At 45.8% G+C, this 19,534-nt stretch overlaps 1 protein-coding gene across 7 annotated transcripts in view; it reads right to left on the reverse strand.

Annotated features, from left to right (window-relative positions):
- Positions 1-6,880: 6,880 nt before the first annotated feature.
- The window catches only part of PIP5K1A (phosphatidylinositol-4-phosphate 5-kinase type 1 alpha), a 53,618-nt gene continuing 40,964 nt past the window's right edge, over positions 6,881-19,534 (reverse strand). For all 7 annotated transcript variants that reach the window (XM_032154678.2, XM_032154682.2, XM_032154679.2 and 4 more), the window contains 7 exons: positions 18,357-18,440; positions 17,446-17,494; positions 16,591-16,675; positions 14,335-14,481; positions 14,037-14,166; positions 9,658-9,703; positions 6,881-7,073 (listed from right to left, as the gene is read on the reverse strand). In XM_032154678.2, the coding sequence (XP_032010569.1) occupies positions 7,071-7,073; positions 9,658-9,703; positions 14,037-14,166; positions 14,335-14,481; positions 16,591-16,675; positions 17,446-17,494; positions 18,357-18,440 (544 nt within the window). In that variant the 3' untranslated portion in view covers positions 6,881-7,070. The remainder of the gene's footprint in view (positions 7,074-9,657; positions 9,704-14,036; positions 14,167-14,334; positions 14,482-16,590; positions 16,676-17,445; positions 17,495-18,356; positions 18,441-19,534) is intronic.

Raw genomic sequence — 19,534 nt, forward strand, 5'->3', positions numbered from 1 at the left:
ATCTCTACTAAAAATACAAAAAATTAGCCGGGCATGATGGCGCACGCCTGTAATCGCAGCTACTCGGGAGGCTGAGGCAGGAGAATTACTTGAACCCGGGAGACAGAGATTGCAGTGAGCCGAGATCGCGCCACTGCACTCCAGCCTGGGGGACAGAGTGAGACTCCGTCTCAAAAATAGAAAAAATAAAAAAGTGTAGGGATCGCTAACGACTTTCTACAGCCCTCAGTTCCCTGTAGAATTTTAATTCAACAAGCCCTTATACCCTTGAATTGAATTTATTTGTTTATTTATCTCCTCCCCCATTTAACTAAGGATAGGCAACGTGCCTTTTTTTTTTTTTTTTTTTTTGGACGGAGTCATCTCGCTCTGTCACCCAGGCTATATAGTTCAGTGGCTAGATCTAGGCTCACTGCAACCTCCACCTCCTGGGTTCCAGGGATTCTCCTGCCTTAGCCTCCCAGGTAGCTGGGACTACAGGGCCATGCCACCATACCCGGCTAATTTTGTATTTTTGGTAGAGACGAGGTTTCACCATGTTGGCCAGGCTGGTCTCGATCTCGTGACCTCAGATGATCCACCCGCCTCTGCTTCCCAAAGTGCTGAGATTACAGGCGTGAGCCACCACACCCGGCCAGCAATGTGTCTTAATCTTTACAATTCCCTAAGCCCAGTACAGAGCCCAGAAAAGATTTGACAACTCAATTATATTAACTAATCTGCCAAAGAACAAACCACTAAACCATTTTGGTTAATCAAAAATTACATTCAAGGCCTGATGCAATGGCTTAGGTTTTATAATCCCAGCGTTTTGGGAGGCCCAGGCAGGAGGATCGACTCAGGCTAGGAGTTTGAGACCAGCCTGGACAACACAGCCAGACTCCGTCTCTACAAAATTTTATTGAGACAGGGTGTCGCTCTGTCGCCCAGATTGGAGTGCAGTGGCTTGATCTCGGCTCACTGCAATTTCCACCTCCTGGGTTCAAGCGATCCTCCTGCCTCAGCCTCCTGAGTAGCTGGGGCTATAGGTGCATGCCACCAAGCCCAGCTAATTTGTTTTTAATTTTTTGATGTGGGAGGATGGCTTGAGCGCATGAGTTCGAGACCAGCATAGGCAACACAGCCAGACCCCATCTCTGAAAAAAAAAAAAAAGTCTCAAAGTGTTGGGATTACAGACGTGAGCCATCACATCAGCTGGATATTTGATATTAAGCAATTTTTTTTAAGGCATGATAATAGTGTTAAAGTTATCACCATTATAAAAGTAGTCTTTATTAAGAGTTATATGTTGTATTCATAGATAAAAAACTATGAAGTTTGGGATTTAACTTAATCCTTTGGAAGAAACAAAGTGTTTTGTTTTTTGAGACAGGATCTCAAAATAAAACAAAAGAGACAAAGTCTCACTGGGCTGGAGTGCAGCAGTGGTGCAATCATACATAGCTCACTGCAACCTCAAACTCCTGGCCTCCCATCTCAGCCTCTGAAAACTGGGATTACAGGCTTGAGCCACTGCACCCGTCACACTGGTCTTATTTATGTTGATAATTATTGAAGCTGGGTTATGTGTACATAGTGGTTCACCATACTACTCTACTTTTGGTTTAGAAATTTCCATGAGGCCGGGTGCAGTGGCTCACGCCTGTAATCCCAGCACTTTGGGAGGCCGAGGCGGGTGGATCACGAGGTCAGGAGATAGAGACCATCCTGGCTAACACGGTGAAACCCCGTCTCTACTAAAAATACAAAAAAATTAGCCGGGCGTGGTGGCAGGCGCCTGTAGTCCCAGCTACTCGGGAGGCTGAGGTGGGAGAATGGCATGAATCTGGGAGGCGGAGCTTGCAGTGAGCCAAGATCGCGCCACTGCACTCCAGCCTGGGCGACAGAGCTAGACTCCATCTCAAAAAAAATAAAAAATAAAAAATAAAAAAAATAAAAAAATAAAAGAAATTTCCATAATGAAAAAAAGGCCAGCTGGGCACGGTGGCTCACACCTGTAATCCCAGCACTTTGAGAGGCCGAGGTGGGCAGATCACTTGAGGTTGGGAGTTCAAGACCAGCCTGGATACCCCCGTTGCTACAAAAAAAATACAAAAATTAGCTGATTGTGATGGTGCGAACCTGTAGTCCCAGTTACTTGAGAGATTGAGGTAGGAAAGTCGTCCGAGCCCAGAAAGTCAAGGCTGCAGTGAGCTGGGATTGCTCCGGGTGACAGAGCAAGACTAAAAAACAAAACCAAGGCTGGGCAATCCCAGCACTTTGGGAGGCCGAAGTGGACGGATCACAAGTTCAGGAGATCGAGAACATCTTGGCCAACATGGTGAAATCCCATCCTACTAAAAATACAAAAATTAGCCGGGCGTTGTGGCGGGTGCCTATAGTCCAAGCTACTCTGGAGGCTGAGGCAGGAGAATCACTTGAATCCGGGAGGAAAAGGTTGCAGTGAGCCGAGATCGTGCTATTATACTCCAGCCTGGGCAACAAGAGTGAAACTCCGTCTCAAAAAAAGAAAAACAAAACTAATAAAGAATGAGTGAGACTTCATCTCTGAATACTTTTCAGAATAGCTGAGATTGGCATGCTTAGGAGTAAAATATCAGACCAGATGACGATTTCCAACTTTATTATCCTATGATTTTAATTTCCCTTTTAGTTAGAAGTTTTACACTAACAGGCCCTACTTGTATCTGAATATAAATTAGAGCATAGAGCTAGAGAATAAGCACTAGTCGCTGCTCACCGCTAGAGGGACCCTCTAATCGTAAAAGGATTATCTACACCACCCACTCAGTAGTTGTGAGTACACTCTTGAGTGACAAGGTCAGGGATGCAGAACATTTATGCCTAAAACATGTTAACCTCCAATTCTTATTAGGGAAAAAAGTTTTCTCCTTATCCAGACAAAAGGAGGACTGGTTGGGGCTGTGGGAAAATCAAATTCAAAACTTTGAGAATCTGGGCTGAGTGCGGTGGCTCACGGCTGTAATCCCAGCACTTTGGGAGGCCGAGGTGGGCTGATCACGTGAGGCCAGGAGTTTGAGACCAGCCTGGCCAACATGGTGAAATCTGTCTCAAAAAAAAAAGAAAAGAAAAGAAAAGAAAAATATAAAGAAAAGAAACTTTGAGAATCCCCCATTCCTCTTCCAAGTACTTGCTTTTTTTTTTTTTTTTTTTTTTTTTTTGAGTTGGAGTGTCACTCTGTTGCCAGGGTGGAGTGCAATGAATGGTGCAATCTCGGCTCACTGCAACCTCTGCCTCCTGGGTTCAAGCGATTCTCCTGTCTCAGCCTCCCGATTAGCTGGGATTACAGGCGCCTGCCACCATGCCCGGCTAATTGTTTTTTGTTTTTTTTTTTTTTTTGAGGAGTTTCGCTCTTGTTGCCCAGCCTGGAGTGCAATGGCTCGATCTTGGCTTACCGCAACTTCTACCTCTCAGGTTCAAGTGATTGTCTTGCCTCAGCATCCCGAGTAGCTGGGATTACAGGCGTGCATCCACCACGCCCAGCTAATTTTTTGTATTTTTAGTAGAGACGGGTTTTCTCCATGTTGGTCGAACTCCCAACCTCAGATGATCTGCTCGCCTCGTCATCCCAAAGTGCTGTGATTACAAGCGTGAACCACCGCGCCTGGCCTAATTTTTGTATTTTTAGTAGAGATGTGGTTTCGCATTGTTGGCCAGGCTGCTCTTGAACTCCCGGCCTCAAGTGATCCACCCGTCTTGGCCTCCCAAAGTGCTGGGATTACAGGTGTGAGCCGCTGGACTCGGCCAATCCTCTATTAATTCTGATGGAACTTTGTTAGTCTCTCAATTATTTTGTATCACATCCTATTGGGGCAAAAAGTATTTCAGGGTTCCCAATATTGCCTCTAACTATACCTATCCCAATATTCTCACCATGATCTCTTCTTTGTTCTCAAAAACAGACCATTCTTATGCATCTAGGTCCTCGTGCTGAAGTGAAACATTCTCTAACACCTTTATCGCACATAACTGCTAATTTTTCCCCCTTTTATGTTCTGTGCCACCTTCAGAGAGCTTAAGTAAGCTGTCTCACATATAACATATTGTTTTTGTGTATTTGTGTTCCTCCTGGAAACTAGAAACTTTTGAAGGACAATTATTTCTTTGATCTCCAGCTACTCCATGCATTGCTCATTAGCTGCTCTATAAATATTTGCAGAGTGCCCTTAATAAGATAGGGAATAGTGGTATGAAAAGCAGCTGTGTTTGCTTACCTGCTTCTCTCCAAAGGTTCCCTATCTTCACGCCTCAGAATGAGCCTCACCGCCCCTACTTTTTTTTTTTTTTTTTTTTTTTGAGACAGAGTCTCACTCTGTCGCCTAGGCTGGAGTGCACTGGCGTGATCTTCGCTCACTGCAACCTCTGCTTCCCGGGTTCAAGCAATTCTCTGGCCTTGACCTCCAAAGTAGCTGGGACTACAGGCGCATGCCACCATCCCCTGCTAATTTTCATTTTCAATAAACAGGGTTTTGCCATGTTGGCCGGGCTGGTCTCGAACTCCTGACCTCAGGTGATCCACCTGCCTCCACCTCCCAAAGTGCTGGGATTACAGGTGTGAGCCACCGCGCCTGGCTCGCTCCTACTTTTTTGTCTAGTTTCCTATCAAAGTAAAGGAGATTTAGCTCAACCTCACAGAAGAAAACAGCTAAAGAAAGCGATCTCTATGATCTCCTAAGGGAGAGTGACACCCTAGGGCCAGGTCAAGGGAATGAAAGGGAGGGAATCACTAGGGCCAGCTAACCTCAAACTTACTTTTCCCACTGTCCCTCTGCTTTCCTCTTAAACCTGAATAAAGTGAGTTTTGAACCTCAAATCCTTGTTAAATTGGGTTGCAACCTAGGCAAGAGACCTACAGTAATTCCCCTCATATTCATTCACTGCTTTTCCTTGTGAAGATAATGGGGTTGCTGAGGAAGAGAATATAAGGACATAAAGCCTTAAGAGTGAAGCTGGAGTGTTGCAAGCTGGAAAGTATGCAGCCTTTGCTTCGGGCAACATGAACAAAACTGAGCCTAGGTGGTGGAGTAGGAGGGTGAGCAGATGGTATATGAAAAAGAATCAGAAAAAATAAGACGTCTAAATAACTGATTAAAGTTTATTACATTAAAACCATATATCACTTTTATATTGTATTTGCCATTTCTGAACAATACAAAGTAGAGGCAAATAGTAACACTTAATAAAAATGTTGATTCCCCATTCCTTTCCCTAAGACCCAGCCCTCCCTCAAATATTCCCTCCCACCCCTAACAGAACTCTGTCCTTAATAAAACACTTAAATACATCATAAATAGTAAATTATGAAAAAAAATAGCAAGAATTCTTTCCTTCTTGTAAAAAACACGGCAGCAAAGACAGGCAGCCAGAAACTGGCTGGGGGTGTCTAATATAGACAGTTATTTGGGGTACGGGCTAACATATTATCAAGACAGGGTGGGATAGAGAAGGGATAGAACAGGAATTCAACAATCTGCCTGAGATACCAGGCCCCCTTCTTCTCCTGACAAGAGTGGAAGAATCAGATGGAAAACCACAACTCTTGTAGACGGGGAGGAGAGGGCACATGTAGCCCCCATTTCCAACTTCCCTGCATGAAGACAGGGGGGTAGGACATATGGCACAGCAATGACCTCACCAAGGCAAGAATCTGCTGTCTCCCCATGAGTTTAAGAAAATATTTGCTGGCCTCATAGATATGGACTGCCTGTTAAACGGACAGAGGTGTCCCCTCTACCTTAGCTCCACAAACAGGAGAACACTGTTGGAAAAGATGAGAAGAGCAAAAAAATCTCCTTTGGAGAATGATCTAAAATTCATTTGGCTGGCCGGGCGCGGTGGCTCACGCTTGTAATCCCAGCACTTTGGGAGGCCGAGGCGGGCGGATCGCGAGGTCAGGAGATCGAGACCACGGTGAAACCCCGTCTCTACTAAAAATACAAAAAACTACCCGGGCGTGGTGGCGGGCGCCTGTAGTCCCAGCTACTCGGAGAGGCTGAGGCAGGAGAATGGTGTGAACCCGGGAGGTGGAGCTTGCAGTGAGCCGAGATTGCGCCACTGCACTCCAGCCTGGGCGACAGAACGAGACTCCGTCTCAAAAAAAAATAAAAAATAAAAAATAAAAATAAAATTCATTTGGTAAGTCGTCACATTTAGAAAAACAACCAGAATATATTTCAAATTGCAAAATAGTAATAATTATTATAGCCTGGCAGTGAACAGGATTCTGCCTAGGAAGGACTATGATCTCCCAGCCCATGGCTGCCTCCTGTTTTAACAAAAGGGATAAAGATTACCCCATGTCCCACTCTCTTCATTCTTTCAGCCTTAAGAAATTCATCAAGAGAGGAGGAGTTTAAAGAGGAGCTGCTTCTGGCGGAGCAATCACTTCTCTTCACAAACACCATGGCTCTTCAGAGGGAACCCTACGAATAGGCATGTGGTCAACACTTCTGGAGTTCTGATCTGAAAATGACTTGAAATAGTGTGCTGTGCGCTTTTTCCTTTTCCTAGGAAAAAAAAAAAAAGAAGAAAGCTGGGGGGTGGTTAAACACCCTTATCCCCCAAAAACCTTTACAGAGATTACAGGAGTATTCTTCCAGGGATCAGAGAGAAAGAACTAAGGTGGGGACAATGGGCCAGCTAGTCTGTCCTGAGGAAATTAAGAGTCCAGTTCCTGGTCAAAGACGAGGGGAAAGAAAGCTGCCAAGTCCAGCAATCCCATTTCCAGCATGAAGAATGGGGGTCTGAAAAAAATTCAATTGTGGAGGCCAAGGGTTAGCCAGTTGAAAATCCGTACCACTCAACTCTGGAGTGGACGGGATGCTGCGGTCCTCAACTTTCTGAGGCACTAATGCACATTCATGAGGAAGGGGAAGGAGAGGAGGTTCTTCTTCAGGAAGAAGATGGAGGAGCAGCTCCCCTCGCTTCTATTACACTCTTTTTTTGATGACCAAGTAGAAGAAAATTCAGCATTGCTGGGGCAAGGGCTGACATCTTGGGATCACAAGAGATGGCAGAATCTTGTTCCAGGTCTTCTGAGGCTTTGTGCTTACTGAAAAGGGAGAGTGTAAAGTTAAGGATGTGGAGTATGGTCTCTCTCTCTCTCTCTCTTTCTTTCTTTTCCCTCTGTGGCCCAGGCTGCAATCTACTCGGCTCGCTGCTGCCCTGCACCACGGACTGCCTGGGACTGCCGGCGCGCGCCACCACCGCTGCCTGCTTTTTCTCCTTTGGCTGCAGGCGCGGTTTTGCCATGTTGGCCACGCTGGTCTCCAGCTCCTGACCCCCTCGGCCTCCCGAGTGCTCTGCCCGCCTCGGCCTCCCGAGGTGCTGGGACTGCAGACAGAGTCTCACTCACTCGGTGCTCGGTGTTGCCCGGGCTGGAGTGCGGTGGCGTGGTCTTGGCTCGCGGCAGCCTCCGCCTCCCAGCCGCCTGCCTTGGCCTACCAGGGTGCTGGGATTGCAGCCCCTGCCCGGCCGCCGCCCCGTCTGGGAGGTGGGGAGCGTCTCTGCTCGGCCGCCCCTCTGCCCGGCCTCCCCATCTGGGAAGTGAGGAGCGCCTCTGCCCGGCCACCCACCATCTGGGAGGTGAGGAGCACCTCTGCCCGGCCACCCATCGTCTGGGAGGTGAGGAGCGCCTCTGCCCGGCCACCCATCGTCTGGGAGGTGAGGAGCGCCTCTGCCCGGCCACCCATCGTCTGGGAGGTGAGGAGCGCCTCTGCCCGGCCACCCATCGTCTGGGAAGTGAGGAGCGCCTCTGCCCGGCCACCCATCGTCTGGGAAGTGAGGAGCGCCTCTGCCCGGCCGCCCCGTCTGGGAAGAAGTTAGGAGCGCCTCTGCCTGGCTGCCCCGTGGCCACCCCCGTCTTGGAGTGAGGTCTGCCCGGCCCCATCGTCTGGAATGAGGCCCTGCCCGGCCGCCCTTTGGAAGATTGGCCCCGTCTGGGATGTGGGGAGTGCCTCTGCCGGACCGCCCCGTCTGGGAGGTCTACCACGGAGGCCAGAAGCAATGTGGGGGCTGGACGTGGTGGCTCACGCCTGTGGTCCCGGCACTCTGGGGGGCCGAGGCGGGTTGATCGCTTCAGGCTAGGAGTCCGAGACCAGTCTGGCCAACATGGCGAAACATATGAAAAATACAACAGACAAACCAACCAACCAACTCAGTGACAACAAAACAGGTCTACCCTGGAGTCATACTCTAATTTTTTCTATTTTCCTCCCTTTCTGATCCTTTATCCCACTTTCTTTTTCTTCCTCTTCCTTCTCCTTCTTCTTTGTCAAATAGAGGATTGAGTTATTATCACTGATCCATATAAAGTCCCTCTCTCATTTATTTTAATTCCCACCCCCCATTTCTATTCCCCGACTTCCCATATGCAACCTTCCTAATATGCTTGATACGCATCTTTTTGTTTGTATGTATTTTTAGAAAATGTTTATTGTTTTTGTGTGCAAAAAAAAAATTAATAAAAAAAAAAAAAAGGATGTGGAGTATGAGATTAAGCAGGAATGGAATTCAAGCGTTAAGAAGTTTCTATTTCAGCCTCAGCCTCCAAGTATGAGGTACCAAAAATATTTTTTAAAAAACAAGATGGCGGGCCGGGTGCAGTGGCTCACACCTGTAATCCCAGCACTTTGGGAGGCTGAGGCGGGCAGATCATGAGGTCAGGAGATCAAGACCATCCTGGCTAACACGGTGAAACCCCGTCTCTACTAAAAATACAAAAAAAAAATTAGCCAGGCATGGTGGTGGGCACCTGTAGTCTCAGCTACTCGGGAGGCTGAGGCAGGAGAATGGCGTGAACCCGGGAGGCGGAGGTTGCAGTGAATCGAGACTGGGCCACTGTACTCCTGCCTGGGTGACACAGCAAGACTCTGTCTCAAAAAAAAAAAAAAAAAAAAAAAAAAAGGTGGCTCACACCTGTAATCCCAGCACTTTGGGAGGCCCAGGCAGGTGGATCATGAGGGCAGGAGATCGAGGCCATCCTGGCTAACATGGTGAAACCCTGCTCTACTAAAAATACAAAAAATTAGCTAGGCGTGGTGGTGGGCGCCTGTAGTCCCAGCTACTCAAGGGGCTGAGGCAGGAGAATGGCATGAACCTGGGAGGCGTAGCTTGCAGTGAGCCAAGATCGCACCACTGCACTCCAGCCTGGGTGACAGAGCGAGACTCCGTCTCAAAAAAACAAACACAATGGCTGGGTGCAATGGCTCACGCCTGTAATCTCAGCACTTTGAGAGGCCAAGGTGGGCAGATCGCGACATCAGGAGTTCGAGACCAGCCTGTCCAATATGATGAAACCCTGCGCCTACTAAAAAATACAAAAATTAGCCGGGCATGGTGGCACGCACCTGTAGTCCCAGCTGCTCCGGAGGCTGAGGCAGGAGAACTGCTTGAACCCAGGAGGCAGAGGTTGCAGGTGAGCCGAGATTGCACCACTGCACTCCAGCCTGGGCAACAGAGTGAGACTCCATCTCAAAAATAAATAAATAAATAAATAAATAATAAAAAAATAAAAAACAAGATTTAGGAGGTACCCAGATCCTCTAATCTTGCCAATTAACTTCCTGCTCCAGGCCATCAGTGATCCTCTTTATACCTTGCAAAACATTCACCTCCCACACATCCCAGACACTCACTTGGGTGAACTCTGACTCTGCAACTTCAAGCTTTTCCAAGGTTGTACTAACAGGAGAAAAAAAATGGAAGCAGAGAGAAAAAGAATTAGATGACAACAACAAAGGACTCTCCTTTTAAATCTCATACTGCTTCTCTAATTTTCACTTCAGAATTAATTTAGAATTTGGAAAGAAGCGGCTAAGAAGCTACTAGATTTTTACTAGAAGCATACTGTTTTAATTAACCATATTTAGCTTCTTGAATACTATAAAGTATTTCCCAGTACCCTGACCTCTTCTGTTTCAATCTCCAGGTGTGGTAGGTACCCTCTAAGATTGCCCCCAACAATCCCTGCCTCCTGAGATCCATACCATTGTGTAAATCTCTCTCCTCTCAAGTGTGGGCTGCACTTAGTGATTCTCTTCTCATGAACAGAATGCGGCACAGGAGATGGAATGTCAATTCTGAGATTAGATTATAAAAATACTGCAGCTTCTTCTTGGACTCATGCTCTAGCCCCTGCTTGCCTGCTCTGAGGAAAGCCAGCTCCTATGCTATGAGCTGGCTATGGATAGGGCGATGTGACAAGGAACCGAATACTGCCAACAACCATATAAGTGAGCTGAGAAGCTGATCTTCCCTCTGATAAGCTTTTGGACTAATAGTTTGACTGTAATCTCCAGAGAGAACCCGAGCCAAAGGCATCCAGTTAAGGTACAGAAACTGGGATAACAAATCTTTGTTTTCTTTTTGAGACGGATCTCGCTCTGTCGCCCAGGCTGAAGTGCAGTGGCACTATCTTGGCTCACTGCAACCTCTGCCTCCCGGGTTCAAGCAATTCTCTCACCTCAGCCTCCTGAGTACCTGGGATTATAGGCACAAATCACCACACCTGGCTAATTTTTCTATTTTTAGGACAGACAGATGTTGGCCAGGCTGGTCTCGAACTCCTGGCCTCAGATGATCCACCCTCCTCGGCCTCCCAAAGTGCCAGGATTACAGGTGTGAGCCACCACACCCGGACTGAGATAACAAATGTTTGTTTTCAACAGCTAAGTTTGGGGGCAATTTGTTACACAATAATAGATAATATAGATTTTTGTACCTGGAATTGAGGTGCTGCTGTAACAAAAATCTAAAATTTGGGGGTGGTGGCCCGGTGCAGTGGCTCATGCCTGTAATCCCAGCACTTTGGGAGCTTGAGGCAGGCAGATCATCTGAGGCCAGGAGTTCAAGACCAGCCTGAGCAACATGGCAAAACCCCGTCTCTACCAAAAATACAAAAATTAGCCAGGCGTGATGGTGCACACTTGTAATCCCAGCTCCTCAGGAGGCTGAGGTAGGAGAATCGCTTAAACCTGGGAGGCGGAAGTTGCAATGAACCAAGATAGTGCCACTACATTCTAGCCTGGGTGACAGAGGGAGACCCTATTGGCGGAGACTGCAGTGAACCAAGATCGTGCCACTGCACTCCACCCTGGGCAACAGAGTGAGACTCCACCTCAAAAAACAAAAACAAAACAAAACAAAACATTGGGGGTGGTTTGGAGGAGCATTAGTGAAAAGGTAGTGTCCTGGATATGCTGTTTATAGAATTTTGGACTTAAAGGGGGTTACCAGTGAGGGCTTAAATGAGAAAAATTTTATTGGAAATTGAAGGAAAGGAGATCCTAGTAAGGTAACAGCACAAAGTTTAGCAACAATGTGATTTGTGATTATGTGAAAAGTAGAATATGTGCCTAATGAATTGGACAATCTAGCTAAGGAGATTTCCAAGCAAAGTCCTGAAGGTGCCACTTGGTTTTCTCTTGATGCTTATAATAAAATATAAGAGAAGAGAAAGAAATTATGGGAAGGACTATTAAACAAAACTGCCAGAACTTGATAAGTTTTGAAAATTCTAAGCCTCTCCAGAGAGCAAATGATGCTAAAATTAAGAAATGGCAGGCCACATACCGTGGTTCACTTTAGGAGGCAGAGGGAGGAGGATTGTTTAAGACCAGCCTGGTTAACACAATGAGACATCATCTCTACCAAAAAAAAAAAAAAAAAAAAAAAGGCTTTTGAGCAAGGATAAGCTCCAGGGCACTACCAAGAAAATGTGGTCTAAAGATGACTATGAAACATTTTATTAGGACCTCAGAAAAACAAAAGGTATTGGTTCAGAGTATAGTCATCCCTCAGTATCTGTGGGGGACTGGTTCCAGGACCCCTCCTTGAATATCAAAATCCACAATGCACAAGTCCCTTATATACAATGGTACGATATTTGCATATAACTTACGCACATCCTCCATATACTTTATTTATTTATTTTTTGAGACAGGGTCTCGCTCTGTCACCCAGGCTGGAGTCCAGTGGCACGATTTTGGTTCACTGCAACCTCCGCCTCCAGGGTTCAAGCAATCCTCCTGCCTCACCCTCCTGAGTAACTGGGACTACAGGCACATACCACCACGCCTGGCTAATTTTTTTGTATTTTTGGTAGAGATGGGGTTTTGCCATGTTGCTCAGACTGATCTTAAACTCCTAGGCTCAAGTAATCTGGCCGCCTCTACCTCCCACAAGTGTTGGGATTACAGGTGTGAGCCATCACGCCTGGCCCTCCATATACTTTAAATCATTCCTTATTTATAATAACTAATACAACGTAAATGCTATGTAAATAGTTGTTATACTGTATTGTTCAGGGAATAATGACAAGAAAAGTCTGTACATGTTAAGTACAGGCCTAACTGTACAGTATATGTCAGCAACAGCATAACATTTTCAGGACTTTTTTTTTTTTCAGTATTTTTTCTTTTCTTTTTTTTTTTAAAGGGATGGGGTCTCATTATATTGACCAGGCTGGTCTCAAACTGCCTCAAGCAATCTTCCCACCTCAGCCTCCCAAAGTGGTGGGATTACAGGCATGAGCCACCACACCAGGCTCTCAAGTATTTTCAGTCCACAGTTGGTTGAATCTGGGATGTGGAACCTGTGGATACGGAGGGCTGATTGTGCTATTCAGTCATACAAAAGGCTGTTCAAAAGATTATGTTTCACAGATCCTTTCAACCGAAAAACAGGGTCTGTAAGAAGCTTAGGTCTCATAAAGATATTTATGAGTGTGGCTTTTGTCTAATGGAGTAAATCCCAAGGAGAATCACAGGGGGCCCACAAGATCTTCTGTATCAGTAGAAACACTGCCATCTTGGATCAAAAAGGACAGAAACAGTACAAAATAAAGAGACCACTAGTTCCCCCAAAATTCTACTGGAAAGAAGTAGGCTGAGAAAAGAACTCAGGTAAAAACACACTCTAGCTTTGATGAAAAAGGAAGACTCAGAAGACAAAACCAAGAGTCTAGAGGGTAGAGCCAAGAACCACAGAGAATTCTTCTGCTTTGAGGCCTGATAAAATAAACTCCAACATTTCCTGGATTTTGGAACAGCAAATAAAATCAATGACTCCTTTTTGTGTCTCCCATTCTCCCCTTTTACGTACAGAAATGTGTATATTGGTTATCTAATGCCTATCTCACCATTGTATGCTAGGTACACGGGGAAAGGATAACTTGTCTCTTCGGTTCCACAAGTTCACAGATTAAGAAGAACTATACTTGAGGAGCTGTGCTTAAGGAACTATACCTGGGGGGCTCATCCAAACCCGGACCTAATTTAGGTAATAAAACTCTCTCTGGACTCTGAGCTAATGCTACAATGGGATGAGACCCTGGGAGGGGGTCAGTGTATTTTGGACATGGAGGTATGTAAATTACTGGAGACCAGAGGGCAGACTATGACAGGCAGTTTCTAAGATGGCTCACAATGATCCCTGCGCCTCCTGGTATTCACACCCATGGGTAATTCCTTCCTCTTGAGTGTGGGCTGCATTTAGTGAACAGAATGTAGCACAAATAGTAGAATGTCAATTCTGAGATTAAGTTATAAGAGGCTATGGTTTCTGCATAGGCACATGCTCCCTTGTTCACTCTCAGATAACCCAGGTGCCATGTTCTGAGCTGTCCTATGGAGAAGTCCATGTAGCAAAGAACTGAGGGAAGCCCCCAGACAACAGCCAGCAAGGAACTAAGGCCCTCAGTTCAGCAACCCACAAGGAACAGAATCCTACCAGTAACCACATAAATAAGCTTAAAAGCAGATCCTCCTACTTGAGCCTTCAGATGAGAACCCAGCCCTGGCCAACAGCTTAAATGCCACCTCATGAGACATCTTGAGCCAGAGGATCCAGCTAAGCTGGGCCTGGATTCCTGACCCACAGAAAGTATGATATATATTTGTTATTTTAAGCCACTAATCTTTGGGATAATTTATTATGATGCAATCAAATTATAGAGGTTTCCAAGGACTTGAAAAGAGAGATAAGATTATATGGAGAAAGGGGCCAATAAACCAACCTTGTAGTTAGCATTTGCAAAGTCTCTCCAACTAGAGGTGAAAAACTGGGGTCAGGAATAGGCGAGCCCTCACTGATTTCCTCCAAAGGTGGAGTCTGAGGTAAAACATCAGGACGACCAAGGTGAATGCCTGGAAAAAAGATAGAGAAGATGGGGTACGGTAAATACAAGGAAAAATATGTAGCAGCTTGGCTTCCTGGATAGAAATGGGGGCAGAGGTCCTGGCCGGACAAGGTAAAGGCTCAGAAGGAAGGGAGGGGGTACCCAATCACATGGGGACCCCAGCCCTAGCGCTGACCTGGCTCCACTTCTGCCTTTGTTGTCACTTGTGCCTTGTGTTCCCCAGAGACCGACGGCTGGTAAGTAATGCAGGAGTTGCCACTGGAGCCTGCTCGCCGAGAGAAAGATGAGCCAGACCGAAACTTTTTGGAAGGAGAAGGCTTCACTTCAAAAGGGAAACAGAGAGCCTACTTAGCAACCACCTTAGCAACGATTACCAAGACATAGATACAAATAATTGCTAGTATCCCCAACACACACCCAAAGTTGGTCTGAAAAGTGAAAAGGCTAATGTCAACAAAGATAGGCTCTATGAATTACTATTCAGAGAACAAGGTGTTAGCTCACTTCACTTTCCAAGAGGCATGAAAACCTAGAAGAAAGGAAACATATCCACACCTACCCCTCCAACATGGAGCCTTGATGACTGCTTTACTTCCATCAGATGAAATGCACCCTATTGCATAATTCCTTTTTTTTTGAGATGGAGTTTCGCTCTTGTTGCCCAGGCTGAAGTGCAATGGCGTGATCTTGGCTCACTGCAACCTCCACCTCCAGGGTTCAAGTGACTCTCATGCCTCAGCCTCCTGGGTAGCTAGGATTACAGGCATGAGCCACTACACCCAGCTAATTTTGTTTTAGTAGACACGGGGTTTCACCATGTTGGTCAGGCTGGTCTTGAACTCCCGACCTCGGGTGGTCCGCCCACCTCGGCCTCCCAAAGTGCTGGGATTATAGGTACGAGCCACTGCCCCTGCCCCCTTTTTCTTTTTCTTTCTTTTTTTTTTTTTGAGACGAGAGTCTTGTTCTGTCACCCAGGCTGGAGTGCAGTGGTGTGATCTTGGCTCACTGCAAGCTCCGTGTCCTGGGTTCATGCCACTCTCCTGCCTCAGCCTCTCAAGTAGCTGGGACTACAGGCGCCCACCACCACGCCCGGCTAATTTTTTTTTTGTATTTTTAGTAGAGACGGGGTTTCACCGTGTTAGCCAGGATGGTCTCGATCTCCTGACCTCGTGATCTGCTCTCCTCGGCCTCCCAAAATGCTGGGATTACAGGTGTGAGCCACTGCACTTGGCCCCCCTTTTTCTTTAATACTATTCCATAGTAAAACCTGAGAAAGATAACTTTTTTTGAGATGAAGTGTCTCTCTTGTCACCCAGGCTGGAGTGCAATGGCACTACCTCAGCTCACTGCAACCTCTGCCTCCCGTGTTCAAGTGATCCTCCTGCCTCAGCCTCCTGAGTAGCTAAGATTACAGGTGCTCACCACCACCCGGCAAATTTTCGTATTTTTAGTAGAGACAGGGTTTCAACACGTTGGTCAGACTGGTCTCGAACTCCTGACCTCAGGTGATTCACCAGCTTTGGCCTCCCAAAGTGCTGGGATTACAGACGTGGGCCACTGTGCCGGGCCAAGAAAGATAACTCTTTCACACTACATCTTCTTAGCACGTATGTGCCCAGCACTAGATAATTGATACTTGTAATTTTTATCACTTTGTAAAGACTTTTTTCCTTATCTTTTTAAAATTTTTTGTAGATACGAGGTCTCATCACGTTGCCCAGGCTAGTTCCAAACTCCCAGGCTTAACTGATCCTTCTGCCTTGGTCTCCCAAAGTGCTGGGATTATAGGTGTGAGATACTGCACCCAGCCTGGTTTTTCCGTATCCCTTAAGACTGTCTGGCATGCCTAGGTCCCCTCTCCCTCGCTATGGGACTAATGATGCCTAATATGAGAAGAAGGGAAAGAGAAGCTAGAATTTGCTATGGCAGCAGCATGGAAGATTTGCAAAAAGAGAAATATTGGCACTGCCTAAACAAGAAAGTTGAGAAAAGAGACTAAAAACATGTGCTAAGCAGAAATCAGTAAATGCTTCTGTAACCATCTAAGATAGTCTAGAAGATAAAACAGAACACCGGTAACCTCATTGCGTATATCTGTACATAGGCTCTGCCTATCTCTGTGGCATGGATCCTACAACCACAACTACACATTATTTATTTATTTTTTATTTTTTTGCAAATCCCAATTCCCCAGAAATGGCCCTCACATCATTGACATATGCAGGAAGAGCCAAGGGGGAAACAGCAACTTGGAAACGACTATGACAGACTGACTAACACAAAGGACAAGAAATGGCTCTCATGGGATGTAGGTGGAAGGAGAGGCCTCTGGCATTGGCAGCTTCCTACCAGAGGTGTCCTGCCCTCTGTTCTCTTGGGGTAAGGGAGTCACTGGGCAGAAGTAGGCAGTCACTTGGTAGAAACCACTTACAGGGAATCTTCTTAAATACTGTGTTGCACATGAAGCGCTGGAACCGTTCAGCGTAGAAGCCTGGGCGATGCACTGAGACAGTGTCCTGTAGAGCAGAAGAAATGCTATGGAGTTAGAAGGAGGCCCAGCAAGAGGAACTCTAGTCCAAGGGCCATCTTCCCCTAGACTGAGCCCCTAGCAGAAGGGTAAAACCCACAAATGAAATAAATGGAAGAGGCTGGGGATAGTGGCTCACGCCTATAATCCTAGCACTTTGGGAAGCTGAGGTGGGTGGATCCCCTGAGGTCAGGAGTTCGACACCAGCCTGTTCAACATGGCAAAACCTCATCTCTACTAAAAATACAAAAATTAACTAGGCATGGTGGTGGGCACCTGTAATCCCAGCTATATGGGAGGCTGAGGCATGAGAATCGCTTGAACCTGGGAGATGGAGGTTGAAGTGAGCTGAGATTGTGCCACTGCACTCCAGCCTGAGTGAAAGCAAGACTCTGCCTCAACTCAGCACTTTGGGAGGCCAAGGTGGGTGGATCACTTTGAGGTCAGGAGTTTGAGACCAGCCTGGCCAACATGGTGAAACCCCGTCTCTACTAAAAATACAAAAATTAGCTGGGCGTGGTGGCGCGCGCCTGTAGTCCCACCTACTCGGGAAGCTGAGGCGGGAGAATCACTTGAAACTGGGAGACAGAGGTTGCAGTGAGCTGAGATCACGCCACTGCACTCCAGCCTGGGTGACAGAGTGAGACCCTGTCTCAAAAAAAAAAAAAAGAAAAAGAAAAAATTGCAAGAAACTGAGGCCAATCAGAAGTCATGGAGGCAGAAGTGTACAGTAAGACAGCCTCTAGTATTACTACTTACTCCATCATGTACCAGGGCTTTCCAAGAGTGCTCCAACTTCTTAACAAACCTGCAAGAAAAATGTATATCACCTACTCACATCATTTTTAAATAAATGACCTTAATAACTTTATCTTTTAGGGGGTTAAAGGGGTAATAGAAAATTCTGAAAAGACAGAAGCTGAGAAAACACATCTACTGGTACACTGGTTTTCCCAAGAACAGGTGTGGCAGTGCTGGTTCATCACAGAGACTAATGTTGTTTCTAGGTAAGTCAATTATTCCCCCCATGGGAAAAGGGCAATTTATGTCCCTGGCAAATCAGGAACATGAATATTTATTATAAAAGGAGAGCTGAAGGAACAGATGGGCAAGACTGGAAAGGGTAGTTAAAACGATGATAATAATGAACCAACAAATCAAGCACCATCCAGTCCTCATTAGTATTTAAAACCTTACAGGAACAAAACTGGGGTCTAACAATTCCAGCTCCTCCCTGATGATCACTCCATTGCCTCTTAGTTCCACAGGCTAATACATTTTACAGAACACAGTGACCCTCCTGTTTTTCCTCCATGGAAAAGGGTAACATTTCCAGCTGTATCCCAATGTGGAGCATGACTCATCTCATAGGTTTTTGCAAAGAGCCAGACAGATGGCATATTCTACCCTGGTGCTTCCAAGGACTGACTCAGCTTTCCACAGAAGGTATACATTATGCCTGGGGAGATGGTGGAGGAAGGGTTATAAAGGCTGAGGAAAGAGGCAAAATCAAGGAAATAAACCATCTGAAAACAAATGAAGTAAGTAGCCAGACTGCAACTCACTGTTCTTGCTTCCGGAAGAACTTGGCAACAAATTCATCTACAAGAGAAATGTGAGTGGTTATCTGTATCCACCCTCTCTTAATCTGGGATCCATATGCTCCTCACCTGTAAGACTGTAGAATGTCAATGATGCCAATATAAAGCAGAAGCCTTTCCCCTTTACTATTCCGGGCAGGGATGCCACCCATACTGGAAAAGGCAAAAAGGAAAGGGTGAGAAAATCTGTTGGCTAGTTTAGTCAGATCAGAATGGGGAAGTGAAACCTACACATAACTGCCTCATCCTGCATAAACCAGAAGATCAGACAATAAGTGATCAAGAAAACAAAAAGAGAAAAAATATATATTAAAAAAACAGGAGAAAATGAGATCCTTCCTCCAACCCCAGGAACTCTCTACAGTATGTATTATAATCTAGTTTTCTCCAAATCTCCTTGCCTACCTCTTCCACTCTGATTCCACCAAAGAGAATCTAAAATTGCCACTACTCAGCAATTTTGGGAATGCTCTCCTAATTAACTCAACTTCTTCAGTACTTTTGCTATCTTAATTTATGCCCACTAAGACACTCTTCTTGAGAGTCACATTACAGGATACCTTAAAAAAAAAATCAAACAATCTAAGATATTTGTGATATTTCAGTAATTACACTTACTAGATAGATCCATGATGAAGAAGGATGCATTCCACAAAGAAGTCTATAATAATTTTTTTTTTTTTTTTTTTGACACAGGGTCTCATTCTGTTTCCCCAGGCTGGAGTGCAGTGGCATGTACAGTGGTTCACTGCAGCCTTGACCTCCTGGGCTTAAGCAATTCTGCCTCATCAGCCTCCTGAGTAGCTGGGACCACAGGCGCTCACCACTACACTCAGGTAATTTTTGAGTTTTTGTAGTGATGAGGTCTCATCATGATGCTCAGGCTGATCTCAAACTCCTGGACTCAAGTGATCCACCTGCCTCAGCCTTCCAAAGTGTTGGGATTACTGGCATGGGCCACTGTGCCCAGCCCATTAATTATTTTTGATAAAGTTCTAATATATTACTAACAAAAAGAGATGATTAAAAAATGATAATAAAGTTCTAATATAATTTGCAGACATGCATTTAAGACTATAATTTTTTAAGTCTTTAACTCTTGAATAGCTCTCCTTCCCACATATACTATAAACCCGAAATTAATCTTCTTTTCATTTTATATTAAGAAAGCTCGTTCAAGCTCATTCTATACTTCTGTAAACATTAATGTTACTGATCCAACTGCTGAGTCAAGGTTACTCCTTTCC

The sequence above is a fragment of the Hylobates moloch genome, unplaced genomic scaffold (assembly GCF_009828535.3).
Source record: "Hylobates moloch isolate HMO894 unplaced genomic scaffold, HMol_V3 SCAFFOLD_5, whole genome shotgun sequence".
In the NCBI taxonomy this organism is placed as follows: Eukaryota; Metazoa; Chordata; class Mammalia; order Primates; family Hylobatidae; genus Hylobates; species Hylobates moloch.